General features: G+C 48.6%; 10 protein-coding genes across 10 annotated transcripts; 6 read left to right on the top strand and 4 right to left on the bottom strand.

The window, feature by feature from the left end:
• Positions 1-720: 720 nt before the first annotated feature.
• On the bottom strand, positions 721-1135 carry N7496_001495 (uncharacterized protein; the record flags this gene model as incomplete). Its single annotated transcript, XM_056694426.1, has 3 exons — positions 721-825; positions 901-976; positions 1059-1135. 3 exons carry the CDS (start codon positions 1133-1135, stop codon positions 721-723), a joined length of 258 nt encoding a protein of 85 aa, XP_056561155.1.
• A 264-nt stretch (positions 1136-1399) lies between these two features.
• N7496_001494 (uncharacterized protein) lies at positions 1400-3160 on the bottom strand (the record flags this gene model as incomplete). The annotated part of the gene is made up of 5 exons (XM_056694425.1): positions 1400-2306; positions 2359-2688; positions 2750-2823; positions 2876-2897; positions 2964-3160. The coding sequence occupies 5 exons, from the start codon at positions 3158-3160 to the stop codon at positions 1400-1402; spliced, it is 1530 nt and encodes a 509-aa protein (XP_056561154.1).
• Positions 3161-4389: 1229 nt separating this feature from the next.
• On the top strand, positions 4390-5877 carry N7496_001493 (uncharacterized protein; the record flags this gene model as incomplete). Its single annotated transcript, XM_056694424.1, has 2 exons — positions 4390-4446; positions 4498-5877. 2 exons carry the CDS (start codon positions 4390-4392, stop codon positions 5875-5877), a joined length of 1437 nt encoding a protein of 478 aa, XP_056561153.1.
• A 208-nt stretch (positions 5878-6085) lies between these two features.
• Positions 6086-7635, bottom strand: N7496_001492 (class I SAM-dependent methyltransferase; the record flags this gene model as incomplete). Its single annotated transcript, XM_056694423.1, has 10 exons — positions 6086-6158; positions 6211-6639; positions 6698-6883; positions 6930-6959; positions 7014-7130; positions 7180-7221; positions 7277-7306; positions 7364-7420; positions 7486-7541; positions 7612-7635. 10 exons carry the CDS (start codon positions 7633-7635, stop codon positions 6086-6088), a joined length of 1044 nt encoding a protein of 347 aa, XP_056561152.1.
• Positions 7636-8765: 1130 nt separating this feature from the next.
• On the top strand, positions 8766-9696 carry sec11 (signal peptidase complex catalytic subunit SEC11; the record flags this gene model as incomplete). Its single annotated transcript, XM_056694422.1, has 6 exons — positions 8766-8837; positions 8939-9112; positions 9173-9264; positions 9322-9355; positions 9425-9456; positions 9528-9696. 6 exons carry the CDS (start codon positions 8766-8768, stop codon positions 9694-9696), a joined length of 573 nt encoding a protein of 190 aa, XP_056561151.1.
• Positions 9697-10152: 456 nt separating this feature from the next.
• On the top strand, positions 10153-10844 carry N7496_001490 (putative ubiquitin conjugating enzyme (UbcB); the record flags this gene model as incomplete). Its single annotated transcript, XM_056694421.1, has 3 exons — positions 10153-10179; positions 10247-10363; positions 10524-10844. 3 exons carry the CDS (start codon positions 10153-10155, stop codon positions 10842-10844), a joined length of 465 nt encoding a protein of 154 aa, XP_056561150.1.
• A 752-nt stretch (positions 10845-11596) lies between these two features.
• N7496_001489 (cytochrome P450) lies at positions 11597-13409 on the top strand (the record flags this gene model as incomplete). Its single annotated transcript, XM_056694420.1, has 5 exons — positions 11597-11905; positions 11962-12202; positions 12277-12395; positions 12445-13242; positions 13308-13409. 5 exons carry the CDS (start codon positions 11597-11599, stop codon positions 13407-13409), a joined length of 1569 nt encoding a protein of 522 aa, XP_056561149.1.
• A 1604-nt stretch (positions 13410-15013) lies between these two features.
• N7496_001488 (putative GTPase activating protein (Gyp3)) lies at positions 15014-17433 on the top strand (the record flags this gene model as incomplete). Its single annotated transcript, XM_056694419.1, has 2 exons — positions 15014-15287; positions 15314-17433. The coding sequence occupies 2 exons, from the start codon at positions 15014-15016 to the stop codon at positions 17431-17433; spliced, it is 2394 nt and encodes a 797-aa protein (XP_056561148.1).
• Positions 17434-18068: 635 nt separating this feature from the next.
• On the top strand, positions 18069-19826 carry N7496_001487 (choline transporter-like family protein; the record flags this gene model as incomplete). The annotated part of the gene is made up of 2 exons (XM_056694418.1): positions 18069-18383; positions 18480-19826. 2 exons carry the CDS (start codon positions 18069-18071, stop codon positions 19824-19826), a joined length of 1662 nt encoding a protein of 553 aa, XP_056561147.1.
• Positions 19827-20105: 279 nt separating this feature from the next.
• On the bottom strand, positions 20106-20946 carry N7496_001486 (extracellular serine rich protein; the record flags this gene model as incomplete). Its single annotated transcript, XM_056694417.1, has 3 exons — positions 20106-20614; positions 20671-20812; positions 20863-20946. The coding sequence occupies 3 exons, from the start codon at positions 20944-20946 to the stop codon at positions 20106-20108; spliced, it is 735 nt and encodes a 244-aa protein (XP_056561146.1).
• Between the last annotated feature and the right edge of the window lie 1612 nt (positions 20947-22558).

Genomic DNA, 22558 nt, shown 5'->3' with positions numbered 1-22558 from the left:
TTATTACATTAGCCTAGAGAGCCTTTATTTATCTTTTAGTCTACCGCGGTCTATAGCCACGTCCTCCTATTTACGTAGCGCCTTTAAGAACGTCTAAAGTCGTGACTTATACACTATTATCCATACCTCTATCCTATCCGGTTAATACTAGTTACTCAAGAAGTAGCCACCACGGTGGGGCGTAGGAGAACTCCACTAGTGTAGCATAAGTGAATTCCTAGTCCATAACCCCTACGATTTAAAGTTAATCGTCGACTAAGACGTTAGAGGGCCGTAGGTCGTTATACTAGATATTAAACGGCCTGATATCCGTGGAAGAGGTCGTGAATCGACCCTCCCTAGCGAGCCTACTAAATAACAATCTTGTAATATATCTACGTCGATAGTTATCCGCGGAATTAATAGTACCGTTCTTTTAGTGTATAAGATACCCGAGGTAGAGATCTACTAGTGTATTAAAGTAGGACGACGCTAATTAAAAAGTTATGTCCCTCCTTAGTAGCTTCGAGCGTAGGAGAGTCCCTAGACGGACGAGTTCATTTGCGTTATTAGGTAATAGTCTTTATACCACCTCCTAGGTAAAATCGTTAGCCTAAACCCACGATCCTATTCTAGGCACCCGTAGCGTAGATAACTAAAGCAAAATATCTATAAATTATCCGTATAATAGTTTGAGCTTAGTTTTATTAACGTTTAGGTCAAGGATCGGACGATCCTTAATCATAAATCTAGGGTATTAAGGACGTCGCTTAGGTCCATTGTATATTCAATATTTTCCATAATAATAAATAGACTAAGGCTAAGGGGATTATCCTCTTTAGTGCCCTAGTGTAGGACAAATAGTACGGGAATCGTCGTAAACTATTAAAGATACCTAATTATATCGACTTTATTGCGCACCTTCTCATCGGGAAACATCGTAGCACCGGGGTTAGGAAATCGAATGATAGCTGAACCGCCGTCCTCGAACTTCATTCTGAAAGAAACACTGAAAGCCCCAGCTTTTAGATTGCATAGCTCTATAGGCGCTCATCTTCGATGTTTTAGGATAAATTTACCTATAGCCATCTCTCTTCATTGAACAATTCGTGTACCCAGGAGTCTTGGATGGCCTCACTCCGTTCCCACGCGACATCGTCAAAGCATATGCGAGTCCGCATCTCTGAAACCTTGGGCGAAAGGGACAATAACGCAAATGTACCAGATGCTTAAGGATTGAAGAGGACGAAGCGGCGCTCTTAGGGGGGGCGGGGGTAAGCTCAACACACCGACTTTGGGCTTGCGGTATGTGTTGAGACAGCTCCACGTCTACACAGCCACCAATGAGAATACATAGTTATAGGATTCTTGAAGCGAGAATTTAGTCGGACATGATTCTCCCTCTCATTTACATACAACATCAGATATCGTACTCATCCTTTCCCATTTCCTCTTGAATCTCCCAGCTATACCTTGCAAATCGACTTCTCCGTCGAATCCTCTCACCATAACACAAAAACAACGGAGGCACAATACAAAAGACAGTTGCCACAGTTGCCAGAACCGAGACAGCAATATTAGCTCCTAGTCCGTCGAACATTTGATTCGTGAAAAGCGGGAATGCTCCGGACAGCATGCCTCGTAGGAACGCCACCGCTGCGGTAGCACTAGCGGAGTAACTCAAATAGCTATCTGAGATATACCCATATAGCACGGTGTCCATTTCCGTCAGAGCATACCCAACCAGAACGAGGGAGATCGTCGGTACAATCCACGGCGTGTCGGGTCCTGGTGTCTTGGGTGGGATTGTCCAGCCAAACCACCATAGACCGATAGCTAGGAATGGAGCCCCGAGTGCCAAGCCTACAAGCTTGTCTTCAGGTCTGATGGGCTTACCTCGCATCCTGCGCTTGTTAAAGATATAGCAATCCAAAATGCGAGTAAAAGTGCTGACACATGTCCCGAGCCCGATAGCCATGAAAATGAGAGACGCCTGCGATGCAGAAAATCCCATGGATTGATATATTGGTTGTAAGGCTTCGGTGAAGATATAGATAAGGGACATCGCGACGGATATCATCATTGCAATCGTAAATATGATGGGCTCTTGGAAGAATAGCTGCGCAGGACGGAAGAGTGCCTCTTTGACGAAAGTTTGTAAGTTTGGCGAGTGGTCATGGTTCAATGCGGGAGGTACTTCTGGGATCTCGTGTCGTAGTCGGTCAACTTCGCGAGTCAAAATGTAGGATGACCGGGATTCTCGAATAAGGCAAAGGAGGCCAGTAATGCCACCGATGATGATTGCATATGTAAAAAATACCCACCTCCTGTAACTTGATCAGTGTTGGGTTCTCGATAATGATGATGAGATGGTCTTACCAGTTGAGAAGTTCAATAACGTGACTGCTCATGATTGGACCAACAATCAACCCAATATTTGAGGCCACGGTCCAAAAGAAGACAACCCAAATACGGGCCTGCGAGTTGAACATATCTTCAATGCTCCCGCCCACAATAGTACTAGGAACTGCTGATAGCAATCCAGCCAGTGTTCGCATGATAACAGCTCCGGTAAGTGACTGTGAAAATCCGATGACGAGACAACAAATAGAGCTCAGACCACTGCTAAGAAGGTACATCTTTTTGCGACCGAATGATTCGGACCAAGGTGGGAACACGATCGTGCCAATGGACTGGCCTAGAAGGAATCTGTCGCATAATCAGCTCAGTTCCTTCACAAGATGAGCCCACGTGTACGGAAACCTCTCACAATGTGACGAAACAGAAGGTTGCAAAGGTATGATTCAAATGATATTCATGTTTAGCTTGCGCTGCTGCCGCTGCCTGCGCCTGTCGTTAGAACTTCTATTGTTGTGACATGGTTCTGAGGACTCACTCCCGCCGTGCTGCTAGCAGTTCTTTTCAAGCAGAAGAAAGTTAGTCATCAAGGCTGGTCGGGCATGAATAGGTGAGGGCGGTCATACATAAAAAGATCCAAAGCACATATAAGCCCAGTATCATATGTCTTCCGAAGGACAGACCAGTTCCTTGGATGTTTCGGATTCTCTCTTAGCCATCGTACAAAGCTTCCGTCCGGTGTGAGCTCAAGATGGTGGTTTCGTAGATACTCTTGAATTGAGAACTTGATCTCTTCCATGGTGTCGTTTGAGTGGCATTTCATCTTGAAAGACCGCAGATTGGCCGTTCATTCTGTGCAAAGAGAATGGAAAAGCTCTGAAACTTGCTCGTGAGAAGTAGTCCAGCATTTGTCAAAGCTCAGAAGGTTTGACATAATTGTCTTGGCTTAGGTCTTTTGCATAGCGCATTAGGGAAACCAGGGGGGTTTAACCCCGAAGAATGGAATAACTCCCCTTGTGATCTGCACTCCACTGAACAAAACCTCCAACTATATCACCATCGACCAGATATATTCTCCGCTTAGTACGGAAGAGAGCTTGTAAAGACCTAGGAGAAACTTATGTAGCATACTACAAATGGCTCTTGTAATCCCCTAAAATCTCTTCAAGTTTGGTCCGAACATAATCGCGAGAATCATTTCTAGCTGTTCCTTTTCTTTAATCCTGTGACATCGAGTTCTAGGGATGGAGAATTAACAGCATTCTTGGTGGAATCAAGGGGGACTATATCCCCGGTAATCCACTCATTCGGCTTAATGAATAAAGTTTTCGGCGACTGAAATGTTGTATGAACATCAATGTGATGTCAGAGTTGAATTTTGCATGTCTTTGGAGCTCCTCACTGGCCATCAGCGGCATATTTCTACCTGACAGCTGTAAATCTCGATGTCCTTCAAATTAGCAATCTTTCTGTAGTAATCTGGGCAATTCTACCATCATGCAGAATTTAGACATACATTGAACTTTCTAATACGTAGGACGTTCCTTATACTTCTTAGGTGGTGTTTTGCCCAAGGTTCTAAAATCATCAAATGTCTAGTACCGCAGTAGACAAGCGTTGGTTGCATGAAATGTCTAGTCTTTGATGGCGAGCTGAAGGAGGGGAATACATAGCCATTTTGACGATATTTAGATGTTTTTCCAATTTTTAAAACCATCAATAAGGCCATGTTCAATCTAACACTCATGGAAGACATATATATCACGTGACACACGCGGGCTCCTTCTTGGTGATGTATCATGTGGGTTCCTGCCGCGGGAATACGAGGCGTTGCAACCGACAGCCAATGGGCGTTCTCAGCGACGAGCAGAACAAAGTACGATGGACCAAATCAGATGGGCGGTGAGATGCTGGTCGCTTTGCTCAGGGGGTGCCTTTCAAATCTGGCGTTAGCTGGAATTCAATCACACCCCACCTGGAGGATTCGGGGTATGGCAGGCATACGAGGGTGGCAGACTGGCGGGTCACATTATTGAATATTGAACTGCCATTATGGTTGGCGTACCTTACAGCAAGGGCTGTCTGCTCTGCCGAGAGCGACGCATCAGAGTCAGCAGTTCTCCACGCTTACAGTCTGACACGAAGCTGACTTTGGATTAGTGTGACCAATCTATGCCACATTGCATACGGTGTCGCAAATACGGCGTGACATGTCCTGGATATAAACGTCCTTGGCAATTCCAGGATGAGGGGCCGCATCTCCAGAAACGTTATCAGAAGAAACTGCCAAGTGCCGGTCATAGTAAAGTGAAGCATGACCCCGAGGCCATCCGTCGTAACGGCTCTATACAAAGCCAAGTCTATCCTCACGTTTCGATTGATGAACGTGTTTATCCGGCTCTGATTCAACAATGCTTCATCAGCCAACAGCCGCGGGTATTTAAAGAATTTATCTGCGCTGCTTTCCCCACGATGTTCTTTCACAATGAGTTCCGGTTCGGAGACGGCTTCACCTTCCCAGACTGGGCTCTAAAACATTTTGGTAGCAAGCCTTACTTCGATGCGTCCGTCTCGTGTCTTTCAGCGCAATACCTCGCCCATCTCACTGGAGACCCAAGTATCAAACACTTTAGCCGACAGAAATATTCACAAGCTCTGGCGGCAATCAGGCAAGTTCTAAACTCAGACGAGGAGGCGTCCTCGGATGCGTTGCTGATAGCGGTCATTCTTCTCTCTTTCTATGAAATGAGTACGCGGACTACCCGAGATGCTTGGGTCTGTCATTCCAGGGCGGTAAAACACATAATGATGAAACGGGGAATGAATCTTCATCTCTCTGGCGCCGGTCGTGTCTGTCATTTTGCGTACCGACCGTTCCTGATTGCGGCCGCAATTTATGAAGGCGAACCGTGTTTCCTCGGTGAAGACGATTGGCAAGACCTGGCAGCTGCCCTTCGAGCCGAAGACTCCCAAAAGAAGAGCGAGTGGTCGTTCTATATCGATGTTTACGAAACCATTTTCATGGAGCTGGTCAAATGCCCTAAGTACCTGCAAGAGGTACGAGAGATTACTTCCATTACCACTGCAGAAGCCCGAATCCTAGAGCGAAGGATTGCCATGACCTGTAATCAACTCCGGACACTCACCGACGAGTTACGATCGCAGCTGGCATCGAATAACCAGCGAAAGTTGGGAATACTCTTCCGTGGTTTCATCGGTCCGGAGCCGAACGGGTTTCCTGAGACAAGCCCATCACTACTTCTCAGTGCAGCAGTCAATACTCTCGAAATACTCGAAAACCTCCTTTCTCGATTAAATATGCCTGTCTACATCGACGAAGGAGCTTCCTCCTGGGAAAGTGTGGTATCATCACCCGACCCCCAAAATACAAGCCCAAGTAATACTAGCCGTCCATGTCTTGATTTTCGTCTCACTTGCGAGCTTGGAGAGGGTATTCAAAAAGACGATCCACGGGCCTTTACGTGGCTTGATCGGGTCGCCGGCTCAATGGGACTATTAGGAGCGAAAGCCATCTACTGAAATCTGCTTGAGGCGGACCTTCCTCCTATAATTACGTGTATGAGCTTTCTCTTTTTCCATGTATTAACAAACGATTCCCTACGTTGTTCTACTTGGAGAGAGATCTCACGATTGACATATATCCACGGTGTTAAATATCTGTACGATATATGTAGTTTTAGCTCGTGGACTCATCGCCGAGCCAAGAATCGTAACTTCACGCCCGCCATCAAGGCGATGGCTCCCTTTTGATCTCAGGCTCTAGCTCATCCACAAAGGGCTTCCGAGCCCATACCCTTCGTCTGTTGGATTTTGTTAGTGACGATCTTCCTGTAAGCTGCACTAAAAACTCACGCTCTCTGATAGATGTGATATCGTGGGGTCTTCAATTCCGCACGTAGTTTCGCGACGTACACTTGGACCTCCTCCTTTGTCCACGGCTGTGGTGATCCAAATTTGGTCAACAACCACATACACCATCCTTCCATTCCAGACATCCAGTGTTGGAAATTGACCATGCCAGCTTCTTTGAGCTTCTTATCTTTGGGCCATGGGCCGATGGGCCACTTATATTGCTTTTCGTGGATGTCGACAAAGCCGGCCTTGCGAATGCTGTCGCTCATGGTGTCGATAGCATCCAACTCGCGGCCGGCTTTCTTAGCACACTCCATCGTGTAGACTCCCCAAGTATGAAGGATGCTATCTGGAGGGAGACTACCGTCATCGCATAATATCATAGGGCTGGCTTCGACTTGTTCGATCCATCCGCCAGGCTGTAGCTTGCTAGATAATCGAGTTGTCAGATATGGCCGTGGAGAAGACATCGCAAATAAGTGCTTACTCGTAGCATTGTTTGTACACTCGATCCCACTCCGGCTCAGTAAATGATCCGATCATGATTCGCATGTGTATCAAGTCGAATGGCTCACGCCAGGTCCACTCTTGCAGGGCGTCGTCGACCTCGAGAATGCAATTTGGTGGCATCCAGGATACTGGAGGGGGAATAGATCGACTCCGCGTACCGTCGCTGGAATCGTTTAGTACTTTGTTACCTTGTGCACTGTATTGGGTACTTGCCATTAGGAAACATGTCAGCCACGTCGCTGAGACTGTCGTTAGCATTCTATCCTCCAGACTGAGATCATTCGAGAACATACATTGCCCAAACGCCCTTTCCAGTCCCAAGATCAAGAATGTGCTTGGGGTCTGTGCCAATCGGGGATCGGAAAAGCGGGTTCGGCCTATCTGATTCCAAAACAAGAGCTACGAGGTGTCTGCCAGAGTCAGAATTGTTTAGGTATCCGTATAAAGCACCGCACTTACCCGGCTTCGTATGTCTCGAACATTTGATCATCCGATGGGACGCTGTGATCGAGTGTCAGGTATCAGTGGTGATGATAATATATCGAATTGTCCTTACAGATATCCCTCATCTCGAAGATTTTGATATCTAGGACATAGAGGTCAGTTGGGAGCCACAATGGTTCTCCGGTTATTACACCCTCACCGTCGACCATTTTCCATCAAACCTCGATAAATTGAGGATCCGATGGATGTCGTTTCCCTATGGCGATCCAGTTAAGACTTTTGAAAGAAACGAAGCCACGTAGACAAAGAATAAGCACTCACGACTGCCAATCCTCGGGGTAGTATTCGCCATCTCTGATCTGATACAGATCTGTATCCTAGGGTTAAACGTCAGCAAGAGAAACATACCAATAAAAATAGTACCCTTGAAAAAAGAGCCGTTCTTACCACAGCGATGACCTGGTCATTCATGATCACCTTTTCATTGACGCGGGCAGACAGACAAGGAAAAGTTCCCAGAGACAGGGAGGGGCGGCGGTTTAACAAAGAACTCGCAACGCAATCATAGTGGGGCCCGCAACCTCGACCTTCCGATGCAAGACCGTTGCACATCCCCGGCCCTCCTGCGTATTACGGTTTAGTGGATGCCGGGGACAGACGTGCCGTCCCGTCAAGGCTGCCGCCACGGGTTGTTGCGGGGCGGCAGCACGGTAAATCATGGATGTGACAGGATTGACACCAGCCTGCATTTGTATTATCCTCCGAGTGGCCGAGGACAGTATGTACAAGAGAAGCAGGGAAGCGAAAAAGGATTGGATTGCGTTGCTTATGTGCTTACTACTACTTGCTACAGTGCTATTGTTATTGTGTGAAACTAAAGATATGCCAGAGGACTGATTAGGAAAGTCATGCCAGTTCTACTTGGCTTCTATTACGCGGTTCGTCAAAATTGACTTGCATGGTTCCACCACATGTGAGTTCGAGGAATCTTAGTAACCTGTCAAAAGGTACTCTGGGTCCAGCCCACAAATTATCAGGCAGAGCGGTCAAATGTTCGAAAATTAGAATTCATCGAACAATGGATTAGAGAAATGTCGGTCTTGGAAGGATAAACTCGGTAACTCGAGGCGAGCACTCAGTTATCATTGGTTTCTGGCTTCCCCTTTCTGATCGAGTAGTAAAGCATAATAATCAATCATTCAACGTCAATCCAATCCACAAAAAAATACCTTATTAGATCTGCCCCAATGTAGGAGGTTTTCCGGTCGCTTGCTTGTTCAGGCCCCCTGTCTCTTGGCCAGTCTTGAAACGGTAACCTCTCCTGTGGATCAAGATGGTTCACTCATAAGTCAGTAATGTAACAACAGCCAGGTACAAGTTGGTAGAATCAATAGGATATGATGCGTTTTGATGACTCCAGTTCCAAGTGTAGAAGAGCATCCTAAACCCGTTAAGGTAATTGATCAGATGAGCGCCAAGCGGGCTGACCGCCCAACGCCTCAGATCAGCGAGGCCACCTCTCCGCAATATTCTGCCCGCCCAGCTCGGCCATAACAAAGCTCAGAGCATAGCTGGTGTCACTTCGCGCTGGTCTATCCAACATGCTGTCTTCACTCTCATCCAGCCTGAATAATGCCCGGACTACCGTGGCGCAGGTGCTAAACTTCGCTTTAGTATGTGTTGTCTTTACTTCAGGAACCTTCCCACAGAATGAGAACCGTCCCTGCGCTCCCGTCATGCCAGCATAACGCTAACACTTTCCTTCGATCCACAGGTCCTATCGACTGCCTTTATGTTATGGAAGGGATTATCGGTCGCGTCTGCATCTAGCTCCCCAATTGTGGTCGTCCTCTCGGGTAGTATGGAGCCTGCCTTCCAACGAGGTGATCTTCTGTTCCTATGGAATCGCAGCCCTCGAACGGAGGTGGGAGAAATTGTGGTGTACAATGTGAGGCAGCTCTTTAATCCTTTGTATGAATTTCGTGTCTTGCTGACATTCAAATGAAAGGTGCGAGGCAAGGACATCCCCATCGTCCACCGCGTCGTCCGAACCTTCCCCGAGGTCGAGGGAAAGGCCAAGAAAGTCAAGGAGATCACAGTGTATGTTGCTGGCCATTCGATATCTACAACATACGGGGCACTAATTTAGAACTACAGTGACTCAACTCCTTCTCATATGCTGCTGACCAAGGTATGTTCATCCACATCGATCACGTCCTAAGGTCTTCTCGGGCTAATCTCGTATACCTTTCGCTAATAGGGTGATAACAACCTCGCCGATGACACTGAACTGTGAGATTATTCCCTCTACCTCCTGCTACCCATGAATGCCTTTCTTATCTAACTATTTTTGTTATCTTCAGCTATGCGCACGACCAGGATCACCTCAACCGTTCTGAGGATATTGTAGGGAGTGTACGAGGGTACATCCCGATGGTGGGATACGTTACAATTATGCTATCAGAGCACCCATGGTTGAAGTCGGTTCTTCTGGGTATAATGGGCTTGATGGTCATGCTTCAGCGGGAGTAAATGGTGTTTTGGTAGAGGCAAAAGGGCTGAATAGCTAGCTAGAACAGGCTGGCCCGATCAAATTAGCATAACATATAAACCGAGCCATGAAAAAGACCTCAAATATCAAATTGACAAAGCATCCACAACAGTTGGGCTGTGGTTATCGAATGGTATGCTCAAAGATAAGCAGCCTCTGGAGACAAGGTTGAGTTGGCCGATAACAGACTGACGTTTCACCCCACTCCGCAAGCTAGAAAGCTTCCAAGCTACCCCCCTCCTTTCTGGATCTCTCCACTCGAATCACCACACGGCCGTCTTTGGTCTTGCCAGGAGATTTCCCTAGTCTTTGATTGACTCTTTCGCTCGCTTGCAAGGGGTTCTCCTTAGCCGGTCACTTTTGTCTCCCTTGCCACCCATTTTCCTCCATCCACCACCCCGCACGCGCCCAGCCACGGCTTGACCACATTGGACAAGATGGGCAGCCAAAAACGCATAGCTAAGGTATGGTATTGTCTAACTGCTCCTTATTTGGCTGATACACGTCTGCTTACTCTTACTTCGCGAACAGGAGCTGAGCGAGCTCGTCGAGTCGCCTCCGGAGGGCATCATCGTTGAATTGGCCGATGAGGCCAATCTCTACAAGTGGAAGGTGTTCATGGAAGGGCCAGAAGGGTCACCATACCAAGTATGTCCTATTCAAACATTACTAGCATTCGAGATAAGCTCCTCCAATATCACACGCATCTCAAACTGCTGGCTGGACAAGGGGGGAGGCAGCGACATCGAACCCACCGTTCCATTCTCCATGTGAAGCGCTATTCTAACATTTATACTCACTACTTCAGGGCGGCAAATTCATCGTCAACCTCACCCTACCCACCGAATACCCTTTCAAGCCCCCGACCGTCTCGTTCGGAACGAAAATCTACCACCCAAATGTCACGAATGACGAAAAGGGGAGTATGTGCTTGGGAATGTTGCGGGCGGACGAGTGGAAACCCAGCTCCAAGATCGCAGCTGTCCTACAATTCGCACGCCAGCTACTTCAGGAACCCATGCCCGATGACGCTATCGAAGGACGGATCGCAGAGCAATACAAGAACGACCGGAAGCGCTACGACGAGATTGCGAAGGAGTGGACTCGGAAATGGGCTGTTTCTGAATAGTTATTGTGGAGGATGGGAGGATGGGATAAACATTTGAGTTTTGTTTTATGATCTGAGGTTCGAGTTTCGTGCGAAATTTCAATGTCAACATACTTGCTCGCTCGCCTACAGCTGGGTGAGACGGGCCTGGAAGAAATCGGGGATTCGCGATAGTCCTCGTGCGATGAACATATACAATTAAATAAGGGATTGCCCGCTACCAGCAGATGTCTGTTCCGCATGTTAGCCTCTTTCAAGCCCTGTCCTATTGGGCGAATGTCGTATATGTACATGAGCCCCTCCAGCTTCACATAGAACGAGGCCTGAAGGGAAGAGAAGAGCTCATCCGACTCATCCGATTGCGCAAGCTTCTCCGAATATTTTACTCCAAATCTGCTACGTGCTCAAAGGGTGGTGGTTTTTTTCGGAATCTTTCTTATAGTTAAGATTCCGAATGGTCCTCCGTGCCCTCTATTGCGGAACATTTCCATGGCATACGCTCTCCGTGTCACGGTACTTTAGGAATTTAGCCTGTATGATCATGGTTCCCCATGCTGATCAAGGTCGATAGGATGGTGCAGCAGCGGAATTACACCTCAAGCAATCACTACTTCCCCGCAAATGACCCCACGGGGGCACACGCCCCACGGTATCTGGTTGGCCCATTTATCTCTACGGTACTTGATGCCTCGGGAATGTAGCGTCCTGGGGCATTGTTTAAATATCAAGGTTCTTTGATCTGCTGCTTCGTGTCAATTCGAAGTCGCAAAACGATGGCAGTCATCTCTGAATCAATATCATTTGTATCGCAGCATGTCGGGGGTGTCCTTTTCCTTCTCGCTGCGCTCTATCTGGCTTCCAATTACCTCACTCCAGGGGTATGCACCGTGCCGGGGCCCTTCCTAGCAAAATTTACCAATCTGTGGAGGTTCCTTGACGTCGCAAATGGCCATGCTGAGGCCACTTTGTACAAATTACATCAGAAGCACGGGGACTATGTACGACTGGGACCAAATGTAGTGAGCGTACGAGACTTGGATGCGTTGAAAGCTATATATGGTATCAACAAGGGGTATCGGAAGGTATGCCGTGCTTGAAACTATATGGTACAATGGGGCTGACATGAGTACATCCGAAGACGAATTTCTACCATGTGCAGCAGCAGTTGGCCAAGGGAAAGCCGACTCCCACGCTCTTTACCACAACTGATGAAGACTTCCATGCGGCTATCAAACGGCCTATATCAGGTGCATACTCGATGAGTACCCTGACCGAGTTTGAGCCCTTTGTCGACAAGACAATTCAAACTCTGTTCAAGAAACTTGACGAGTTTGTGGACGGGAACGAGATTTGTGATATTGCGGTCTGGTTGCAATACTGTACGCTTCTTTCTGCCTTTACAAGCTTGTCCCGGAACAACCTGCTTGACTGGCCCATGCACTAACATCAGCAGATGCATTCGATGTGATCGGGGAATTGACGTTCAGCAAGCCTCTCGGGTTCTTAGAGGAAGGCGCCGATGTTGACGGCATTATTGCGGCTCTTGAGAATATGCTAGACTACTCGGGGAAGGTATGATTCACCATACTCGTAAGCGAACCGCTTGCTGAAACATTTACAGATTGGCCAAATGCCGTGGCTTGATTATATTTTTATCAAGAACCCCCTGAGACAGCTCATTCAGGGAGGTTCAACAGGTGCCGTGGCTCGGTTTGCGCGGGCTCGCCTGGATGAAAGGTTGACGCACTCAAGGTCGACCGCGAAGAAGGCTGAAGACCCCAGCAAGTCACACAGGGATTTCCTCTCGCGTTTCCTAGAGGCAAAGAAGGAATACCCAGATATTGTGACCGATAACCAGGTCTTCTCATATACCGTGAGCAATATGAATGCCGGCTCCGATACCACAGCCATCTCGCTGAGAGCCATTCTTTACTACACCCTCAAAAACCCAAGGGTCATGGCGAAGCTAAATGAAGAATTCACCACAGCTTATCAAGAAGGCAGGATCACCTTGCCCGTATCTTGGAAGCAAAGTCAAGAAGAGCTACCCTATCTCGACGCAGTGATCAAGGAAGCACTCCGCCTCCATCCCGCTGTCGGACTACTTCTCGAACGAATCGTCCCCACCGGTGGACTCCAGCTTCCCAACGGTGGGCCATTTTTGCCGGCCGGCACCATTGTCGGCGCTAACCCCTGGATTATCCACCGTCACTCCATCTTCGGAGTGGAAGTTGACTCCTTTGTGCCGGAACGTTGGCTGCAGGCAGATGGCGAGTCTGAAACGACCTTTCACACGCGGAGGCAACAGATGCTCCGAGCAACGTTCACTTTTGGAGCTGGACCGCGGACGTGCATTGGGAAGAACATTAGTCTGTTAGAAATTTACAAGCTGGTTCCTTCTCTATTTCTGACATATAAGGTGAGACGGGAGTTGCTATCTTCCATTTCCAAAATATATATCTATCTGACGCGTGGTTCATGCAGATCGAGCTTGAGCATCCGGACAAGGATTGGCAGACTGTCAATGCGTGGTTTGTGCGTCAAAAGAATATGGACGTCAGGTTGGCTCGCTATAGTTTTCCATAGATCTAGGTATAGTGAGGTGGAGGTATGTCGTCTTCGACTGCTAGAGAAATAGACATGTTGATTCTGACACACCAGCAAAGAAGAATTAGCGCTAAGATAGCGCCGACTTGTTCGCAACCCCGCACAATGCCGAGAATGGGAAGTTTAGGAGAGCCAATGGGCGCAAAACCTTCAGCGGCATCTTTGTTGGCGCGGGAAAGGGGGGTTTGGTTGAAAACCAGGCCTCGCACTTGCATTTGCACGGTACAATCGGGGGGCGAGCCGCTGGGGTGGATCCGCACTAGGGTCCAATTGGCCCAACCTATCAGGAACGATTCAACTCGCAAACGGGAGCATGGTCGGGATGGATTGGTTCAGCGCCTACAGGTTTCTCAGCAGTCGTTCGTTCCAGATATATAGATCGATCATGCAGGATTTTGTCACTTCTTACGCTCTGACCAGTACAGTACATACGTAGGTAGTGTAATTGCTCCTTGACGATATCAAACGTGTCAAATGATTCATTTGAGTGTGCCGTGTCATAGCTTAGCGATCGTCATTTAAATCTTGACTTTTACCATTCTAGAAGGAATGGGGCGTCGGAGGTGAAGCCGCAGCCGAAGCTCCGATCCTGGTTCCTCGGTTAGGGGATGGCCTAGGCCTGGAATTGGACAGGTAAAACTCCCTAATGGGGGAGTTTGGCGACTTCGTAATTTTGGAAAACCAATTTTCCATTGCAATAATCGTTTGCTGTTAGGGGCTTAGGCGCGGACCTTCTTGTTCTTGCAAACAAAGACCAACAACAACAAGCAGATTACCCTGATCGACAACGCATCAATGGTCGGCTTCTTCCCGGGAGATACCCGAGGAGCAGGCAATGCCTTTCAGTTATTAAGGTACTGGGGAAGGCTATTGTTCGCACTCTGCATCATGCACAGGAGGTTGTAGCCACGGAGACACAGTATGTAGGCCAAGACGTAGTATTATGTGATGATGAGCCATCCGAACGCGCGAGCCGTCATATTTAATATGGTTGAGTTAGCCATTGGCGCCTACAAATTAAACATCTACTCCAAAATAATACGAATCACCAAGAAAAGCAAAAGTGATTAATCTCGATCGAAGCGAATCCTGAAACCGCCGTCGTCCTTTACGTCATGTGACGCTAGCCTCAATCGGGGTCTGTTGATTTTTGTCTCATCGACCACTTCTTTTCCGGTTTCTTCATTCCAGATTCCTGTCGCCCTCTCATTCCACTCCTCTGGCAGGCTGTGTCGGGGTCGTCGGGTTCTCTGCTTCTTTAATAATCTTCTGTCCTTTCCGTGGCTATTCAAATTGTCCATTCCTCTTGCTGGAACCTTACCCAGCGTCCGACGAGCCACCCGCTCAACCCTTTTCGCTTTTCTTCAGCTTCGCCCGTGCATTCTCAACGCCGAACGCCCTCGTATACGGGTTACAGTGTACAGTGTACACCCGCCGTGATATTTCCCTTCCTTTCACCTCTTTAAACATTCACTACCGACTTTCCCAAACCTTGAAGGGTCCTCGGCTACCCTCATATTGAGCATTCCCTTGCCAGTCACGAAAACCAATGTCCAGCGGGATCTGGGTGCGAGCTCGTGGCCATGGTCACAGAAAATGGAACCCCTCGATACCCTCCTCCCTTGGGTGAATCTGACCTGCGTGGTCGTCGAAAGATTCCGCATCCACCGCGGCTGGACCCTTTGAAGATTGATCCACGCGCGCCGCAAACCGTAAAATCGACTCCGAGATCGTCGCCGCGCTCTCCCCACTCCCCGTATCACCCTCGCTCGCATTCACCTCTACCTCCCGGGGCACAGACTACCACAGATGACCGACCATGGCTCCCTGAATCACTCCGAGCGGGTTCACCGCAAGGTAGAGAAGAATGGAGAGCGAAACAGAATTCGAGTCACGCCCCCCTTTCACGCCACCTCCAGATCGAACCCCCCCAATGTGGTATCGTGACAACGACTCTGACCGGCCTAACCACCGCAAGGCCCCGCCGGCCAGAGGTGGTCTGCGTATTTCTATGTCGACCTCCCGACTGCCCAGCAGACGACCACGGCCGCAAGTATCCCCCGACCGTTCCCAGGATGCCGGTGCCCGTGGCCTGCCATTGCCCCGGTTCCCGTCGAAGGGACCCACCGATGATAATACTCTCCGGACAAGCTTCAATTCCGCTATGACTTCGAGATCTAGCATTGAACAGCATTCCGGTACCGAGCGGAGTAGTGTCCTGACGAAGAGCAGTTCGATTACCGATCTATCACCGGATACTCCCGACGCTCCGTATGGAATGGATGGTGGCATGAGTGTGGAAGATGCGATTTCCATGTATCTCGATGGATTCAGCGACGTGGCCGAGGAGCCCTCGTCGCCCATGTCGCGCACCGAGAGCAAGGCGCCCTCAGTCACACCTCCTCCTTCGAGAGATACCTACCTAGAGGAGCCAATTATGTTTCCACCAAGGACGACCTCCCTCGAACACGTACCCCCTATCCCTTCACCTCCGCAGTCCGATCTGCCAGAGGCAGAACTCTTCGAGTCTGAATCATCACAACCTTCAATGCCCGAGCCTATTCTAGAGATTGCCTCTCCACCACAGACTCCACCTCCTCCTCCACCTATTACTTCCCACCCTTCGGCTCCAGAACCCGTTCTTCCCGACCAAGCATCGCCTAATTCAAAATCTACTCACCAGCGACAGCCGTCGAGGATAATCATACCCGGGCCGGTTCCCCCGCCTCTCACCTCCGCGAGTGCCACACGCGATGACTATGGATTTCGAAAAGCAACACAATATGTGACTTTAGACCAGTACGAAGCTTGGAAGGGACCTTATTCCAACTATGCTGCGCATCGTCGGAATAAGTGGTATGAATTGCTCAAGGAGCATGGCCTTCAAACCACCGAACCCACTGTGTTTCCAGCACAGTCCAATAAGGTCAAACGTTTCGTGCGCAAGGGCATCCCCTCCGAATTCCGGGGTGCTGCTTGGTTTTGGTATGCCGGCGGGTACGAGCTCCTGAACCGCAACCCTGGTCATTACGATCAACTCGTGGAGAAGGTGATGGCCTCTCCTAGTAATGATGACAAGGAACACATTGAACGTGACCTGCATCGCACATTCCCGGATAATCTCCATTTCAAACCGGAACCTGTGGATACTGGTGGTCCTCAAAACTCGAATATCACGACTGAGACCCAAATGATCCAATCATTGCGCCGAGTATTGTACGCTTTCGCGCTTCATAATCCAAAAGTCGGTTACACGCAGTCGCTTAACTTCATCACCGGCATGCTCCTGTTATTCCTTCCTGAAGAGAAGGCCTTTTGGATGTTGCATATCATCACCTCCGTGTATCTACCAGGTACTCATGAGGTTAGTCTGGAAGGTGCAAATATTGATCTTTGGATTCTCATGGTTTTGCTCCGAGATTCCATGCCGGGTATCTATTCCAAGATTGCCAGTATGGATGGATCCTCCAGTCGTGGCAAAGCACCTGCCCTCACGGTGAATTCGCGACTCCCTGACATCACATTGGGATTGACCAATTGGCTCATGTCCATTTTCATCGGAACGCTGCCTCTCGAAACAACGCTTCGGGTTTGGGACATTTTCTTCTACGAAGGTTCCAAGACGTTTTTCCGCGTTTCACTTGCAATCTTCAAGGCTTGTGAAAGAGACATTCTCGCCGTTTCGGATCCCATGGAAGTCTTCCAAGTGGTTCAAACGGTTCCTAAGAGGTTGTTGGATGCCAACGCTCTCCTCGAGGACTGTTTCGTGCGACGCCATCGTGTTGGCCAGGGCCGTATCGAAGAACTGCGAGCCGCCCGACGTGTCGCTGTCCGACAGGAGAAACTGCGGCGCTCGGTCGCTTTCAGCAAGGGCCAGATTCAGTCCGCGACTGACAATTTCCCAAATCGTCCACGAAATGGGGGTCCCGATATCGAGCAGCGGGTTGCAAACTCCTGGCGTCACCTCAAGCAGCATGCCTTCCATAGGGAACCAACTCGTTAATTGAGTTGTTTTCGAGGATCATCCCTGTAGACACGATCGCATTCATTTGGGCTGAAGCGGGTAATCAGAGCCAGACCAAAAGGCTCTCTGCTCTAAATCTTTGTTTTCTTAATTGTAATTGACCTTGTCAAATCAAGGCATGTCGGGCACCTCGCAGCACAATTTGGCGGGGGAAGCCCTTGCATTTTATGGGCGTCTCGAAGGTCGGGGGAAAAGGCATCACACTCGCATCTGTCATATTAGATATCCTGTCTGCATTTTGTATGTTTATTTTTCGTTTTTTTTTTCTTCCTAGCATGTTTCTTGCATTACCTGTACATATTATAGCACATGAAAAATCAACCGCCAAGGGTTGCCCAGCAGGCAACCTGCTTGACCTCTTGGCAAGATTGAAAGACCTGAAAACTGGGTTTGGCCGGGATCTGGCACGAACTATTGGATCTTTGAACCCTACAGGGCTGATCATTGGGCCGATCGTGGTTCCTCGGGCCAACCAGCTGCATGTCGTCATGATTCAAATGCGGAAATAAAGCTCCTTACATGCCCACCAGGTTTTGCGCAACTCTTATTCTCTCTTTTCTTCTGGCAATTCCTCATTTTGAATTTCGACGTCCTGATCGTCCCGGTGTGCAGCTATGAGTGGACAAGCTGCTAGTTATTATGACCCTGGCCAGGGCTTTGATGGCCCAGGTCAATCAGCTCCTTACGAGAAAAAGAACGACAATTACACGAATGGTTATGATCAGCGCAATAATGGTAATTACCAGCCACCAGTCAATTACCAACAACAACCAGCAAACTACCAGCAACCGGCAAACTATCAGCAACCTGGTCCTGAGCAGAAGCCTCAGCAGCCTCCGTACCCTGATAATCCACCCCCCTACAGTACATTTGATGAAGCTTTCAAGATCGAGAAGCCCAAGTACAATGATATCTGGGCGGGTCTTTTGGTAAGTCTCTGAACCACTGCATGGTCAGAACGGTCGGACAACCGCTCTCGACCAGATTATAGTGGCGCAAAGTAGCAAGGCTAACATTCATCAAAGTTGATTGCTGTTTTCCTGGGCTACGTCGCAGTGTCCGGAGTGACCATCCACAAGTATGCCTCGAACAAGGGATTCAGTGGAGGTGGTATCTACGATTCCTCGAATGATTTCTCACTTAACACGAACACTCTGGTGCTCTTCATCTTCGTCCTTTGTGTCGCTCTCGTCTTCTCATGGGCGTATTTCATGGCCGCTCGATATTTCACGAAAACTTTCATCTGGGCCACCGGAATTCTGAATATCGTTTTCGCACTCGCAACCGGAATCTACTACATTGCCAAAAAGCAATATGGAGGAGGAATCGTGTTCCTCGTTTTTGGCGTCTTCGCGATCATTTGCTTTATCAGCTGGATTCCGCGTATCCCCTTCACGGCTTTCATGTTGCAGACGACTATGGATGTTGCACGCAATTACGGCCATGTCTTCCTCGTTAGCGCACTGGGAGGAATAGTGACCGTGGCGTTTGCCGCCTGGTTTTCTGTGACTTTGGTTTCGATCTATGTCGCCTACGAGCCTGACTCCTCTGGCATCAACCCAGCCTGTGCGAACGGCGGTTGCAGTACCGCCAAGGTTATCGGGTTGACGGTGTATGTGACGTTCGCTATGTACTGGTTCAGTGAGTGGATCAAGAACACTGTGCACACAACCATTGCTGGCGTGTACGGATCGTGGTACTTCTGGAGCAAGTCTGCCGGTGGAATGCCAAAGGGCTCGACTCGTGGCGCCTTCCGACGGGCAACGACCTACTCCTTTGGTAGCATCAGTTTTGGCAGTTTGATCATTGCCTTTATCAACATGCTTCGCCAAGCATGCTCGGTCGCGCAACGACAAGAAGCCGCACAAGGGAACATTATCGGCAGCATCTTTTTCTGCATCTTGGGATGCTTCATCTCGCTGCTTGACTGGCTCGTCACGCTATTCAATCGCTATGCCTTCTGTCACATCGCCCTTTACGGCAAAGCCTACATCCCAGCAGCTAAAGACACCTGGAAGATGATGCGGGATCGGGGAATTGACGCCCTTGTGCAAGACTGCTTAATGGGTCCTGTTTTGACTATGGGCTCAACTTTCGTTGCTTACGTCTGCGCGCTGCTGGCCTATCTCTACCTGCAGTTCACCAAGCCTGCTTACAACACCGACGGTGACTTTACTGCCGTTATCATGGCCTTTGCCTTTGTGATTGGTTTACAGATATGCCAGGTCTTTATGACCCCCATTGGCAGTGGCGTTGAGACAATCTTTGTTGCTATGGGCTGGGATCCTCAGGTCATGATCAACGATCACCCGGATATCTATTACAAGCTGGTAGAGCTATACCCTCGTGTGCAGCAAGCCATTCACGCCTAATATTTCAACGTTGTGGAACACAGCTTTATCTGTCAGTCTGCCTGGGTTATCTACTATGACTAGACATCGGGGTCTGGATAGGAAAATCCCTAATTTAATTCAAGAATGGTACTCGTATTTCATTGATCATTACAGTCTCAATCCTAAATGTCAAACATAATGTTATACAGAAACAATTTCACACATCCGTCAAGACTTCAAAATAAGAAAAAAAAATAAATCCATCAACTACATAAAGCTTTGCCCAAAACCTCCCATCAGTTTTTAGCTCAGTATGACTTACAGAGCGATCATCAATCCCATAATAGCAGCAACACCAAGGGCAGCAATACCGCCCTGGACAGCATTAGTCTTGGGGGCAGCACCCTGGAAAGTGTTGAAACGGTTGGCACTAGCACCGCTAGGAGTAGGAGTAGCAGCAGACATCTGGGAACCAAAGATAACAGAAGAAGACGCAGCCATCATAGCACCGTTCGAAGGGGCAGGAGAAGAAGCTGACACCATGGCGCCCATGCTGCTGCGCACGGGCACGCTAACGGGGATCTGGGAAATGTGCATAGGGTCGTAGGGCGCCGGGGTGCTCTTGCAGCTGCATTGGGTGACTGTCTCGGTCACATAGACGACGCGAGGAGCGGCGGTGTCTTCGTAGGGAGATCGGAAGGCACGCTTGTTGTGCTCCATCATGCCGAAGCCGCTGGCGGGCTCCATGGGCTTGCTGGCGTGGCGTTCTGGGGCGACGGCGCCCTTGGTACTGTCAGGGCAGATGGAGGATGCCAATTTGGTGAAGTCTAGCGGTATTGTTAGTTTGGTGATTGGTATATAGTGTATGTGGGAATTAACGTACCAACTCCGGCAGCCTTGCAGGCAGTCGTGGCTGCGTCGGACAGCTTGGTGAGAACATCTGTGTTGGCACAGAAGCAGTCGATGCTGCTCAGATCAGTGCAGCCGGAGAGCGTTGAGGTATCAACACCATCAAGAGCAGCATTCTAGATCTGGTTAGTAATTGGCTTGTCAAGGGGGTTGTATTGTAACTTACAGCGCAGCTAAGGAAGTCCCCCTGATCCTGCGCGCTGACCGCAGCAGCACTGGCAAGGAAGAGAGCAGCGATGAAGGAACGCATATCGAATGATGGTTCAACGAGAAGATAGAATTGAAACGACCGAAAGGATACTAGCCGATTGGATCTAGTATTGAAACAAGTATGAATGTCTTTTGAAGGTGGTCGACCACGGCGGCCACGGGCGTCGGTGTCGATTTAAGTAGAGAGACGCGGTCATAACAAACAGTGCACATAATTGGCCCTTTAGTATCCCTTGATGCCATTGAAATTGAGAGAAGCACACTATGACGTGAGAAACATTCTGGAGATGTTCCAGTAGCCAAGGGGATGGTGGCGTTTATCAAATGGACAAGCTTTGACTGGTATCTGGGCCAGGTCTTCGACCAGGGACCTCGGAGCAGTACGTGGTTTCACACATAACAAAACATCTGCACTGCCCATGTTGATCTCTGTGGAATGGTCAAGGAATGTGCCAGTCTGGTACCGTGTCCTCTGTTGTTGTGCCTGGCACACTACTGTATCCCTGGATACCCTTTTCTCCGAGGAATGTCCCATGTCAATTCGTCGCTCGCTAATTCTGATTTGAATACGGAGCACTTATCAATGATTCAGCGATTGTCAAAAATAGAACTGAGAATTTGATGTTGGAAGACTAGGATTACATGATGATAAAAGTTGGATAGATCTCATCCTACAACTGTTATACGAACTGGACCAATTCCAATCACTTGACGTGGGCTATCACCAACTTTCAATCACCCCCAGGACAGAGATAGCTGATATTCAATTTATGTGGTAGAGGGGTTGCTTATTTCGGATTCTTTTAAGTGGTTTGAAGGCAACTGCACGGAGGATGAGTTATAACCAGTTTAACCTCCCGAGGTCTTTATGAGCCTCGGAGGGTTATATAGACCGTAGCCAACCAATAAGATTGCACTGGCGTGGCTGGACCTTTCGTCTAAGTCAACCTCAGGGCCATATGACGAAATGCCCGATCTTGCTGGTAGGTAAAGACATTAATATTAGAATTGACATCGTAGAAGGTTGGGTCTTTACGGAGTACACAAGCTGAATTTCGGTCGAGTGCTTTGAATGCCCAAATAAACCGATCCGGCCAGAAATAAAACTGGCAATCACTGGGTACTGTCTACAGTATACAGATCACAATCAACGCAGAGATTCAAAGCCCATTATTATGCTCAAGAAACATTTATGGGGCTGGTGAAACTATGACCAGACTTGACGACGAATGATGGCTTATTTGTGATATAGCAGATCAAATCAAATTAATTACGCCTGAAACCACTCTCATCCTCTCCCCATTAATCACTCCATTAATCACTCCACCACAATTCCTAGGATCTGAATCCGGGACCAGAGTCCACTTAGCTGTCAGTAAAGTACAGCCTCTAGAGTGTATAGAAAGAGGAGTGCCCGCAACTCTCTATAAAGGGATTTATGACAGACTGACATCATCACTCTGAATAATGAAGGTAATTTGGACTTATTTAATCAAAGTTCCACGGTTAATAACCGGCTACGTAGTGAGGTAGAGTATATACTGGTAATATAGCTTAGATAGATCTAGGGTAGAAAATAACGGAGAGCTTAAGTTAGTAGAAGGCTCCACTCACCGTATAGCTTAGCACAATGAATCTAAATACAGTACCGT

This window comes from Penicillium cataractarum (genome assembly GCF_028827025.1).
Source record: "Penicillium cataractarum strain IBT 29864 chromosome Unknown utg000001l, whole genome shotgun sequence".
NCBI classification, from domain to species: domain Eukaryota; kingdom Fungi; phylum Ascomycota; class Eurotiomycetes; order Eurotiales; family Aspergillaceae; genus Penicillium; species Penicillium cataractarum.
The sequence above is the reverse complement of the archived record's forward strand: the minus strand, read 5'-3'. Positions and strand labels throughout refer to the sequence as shown.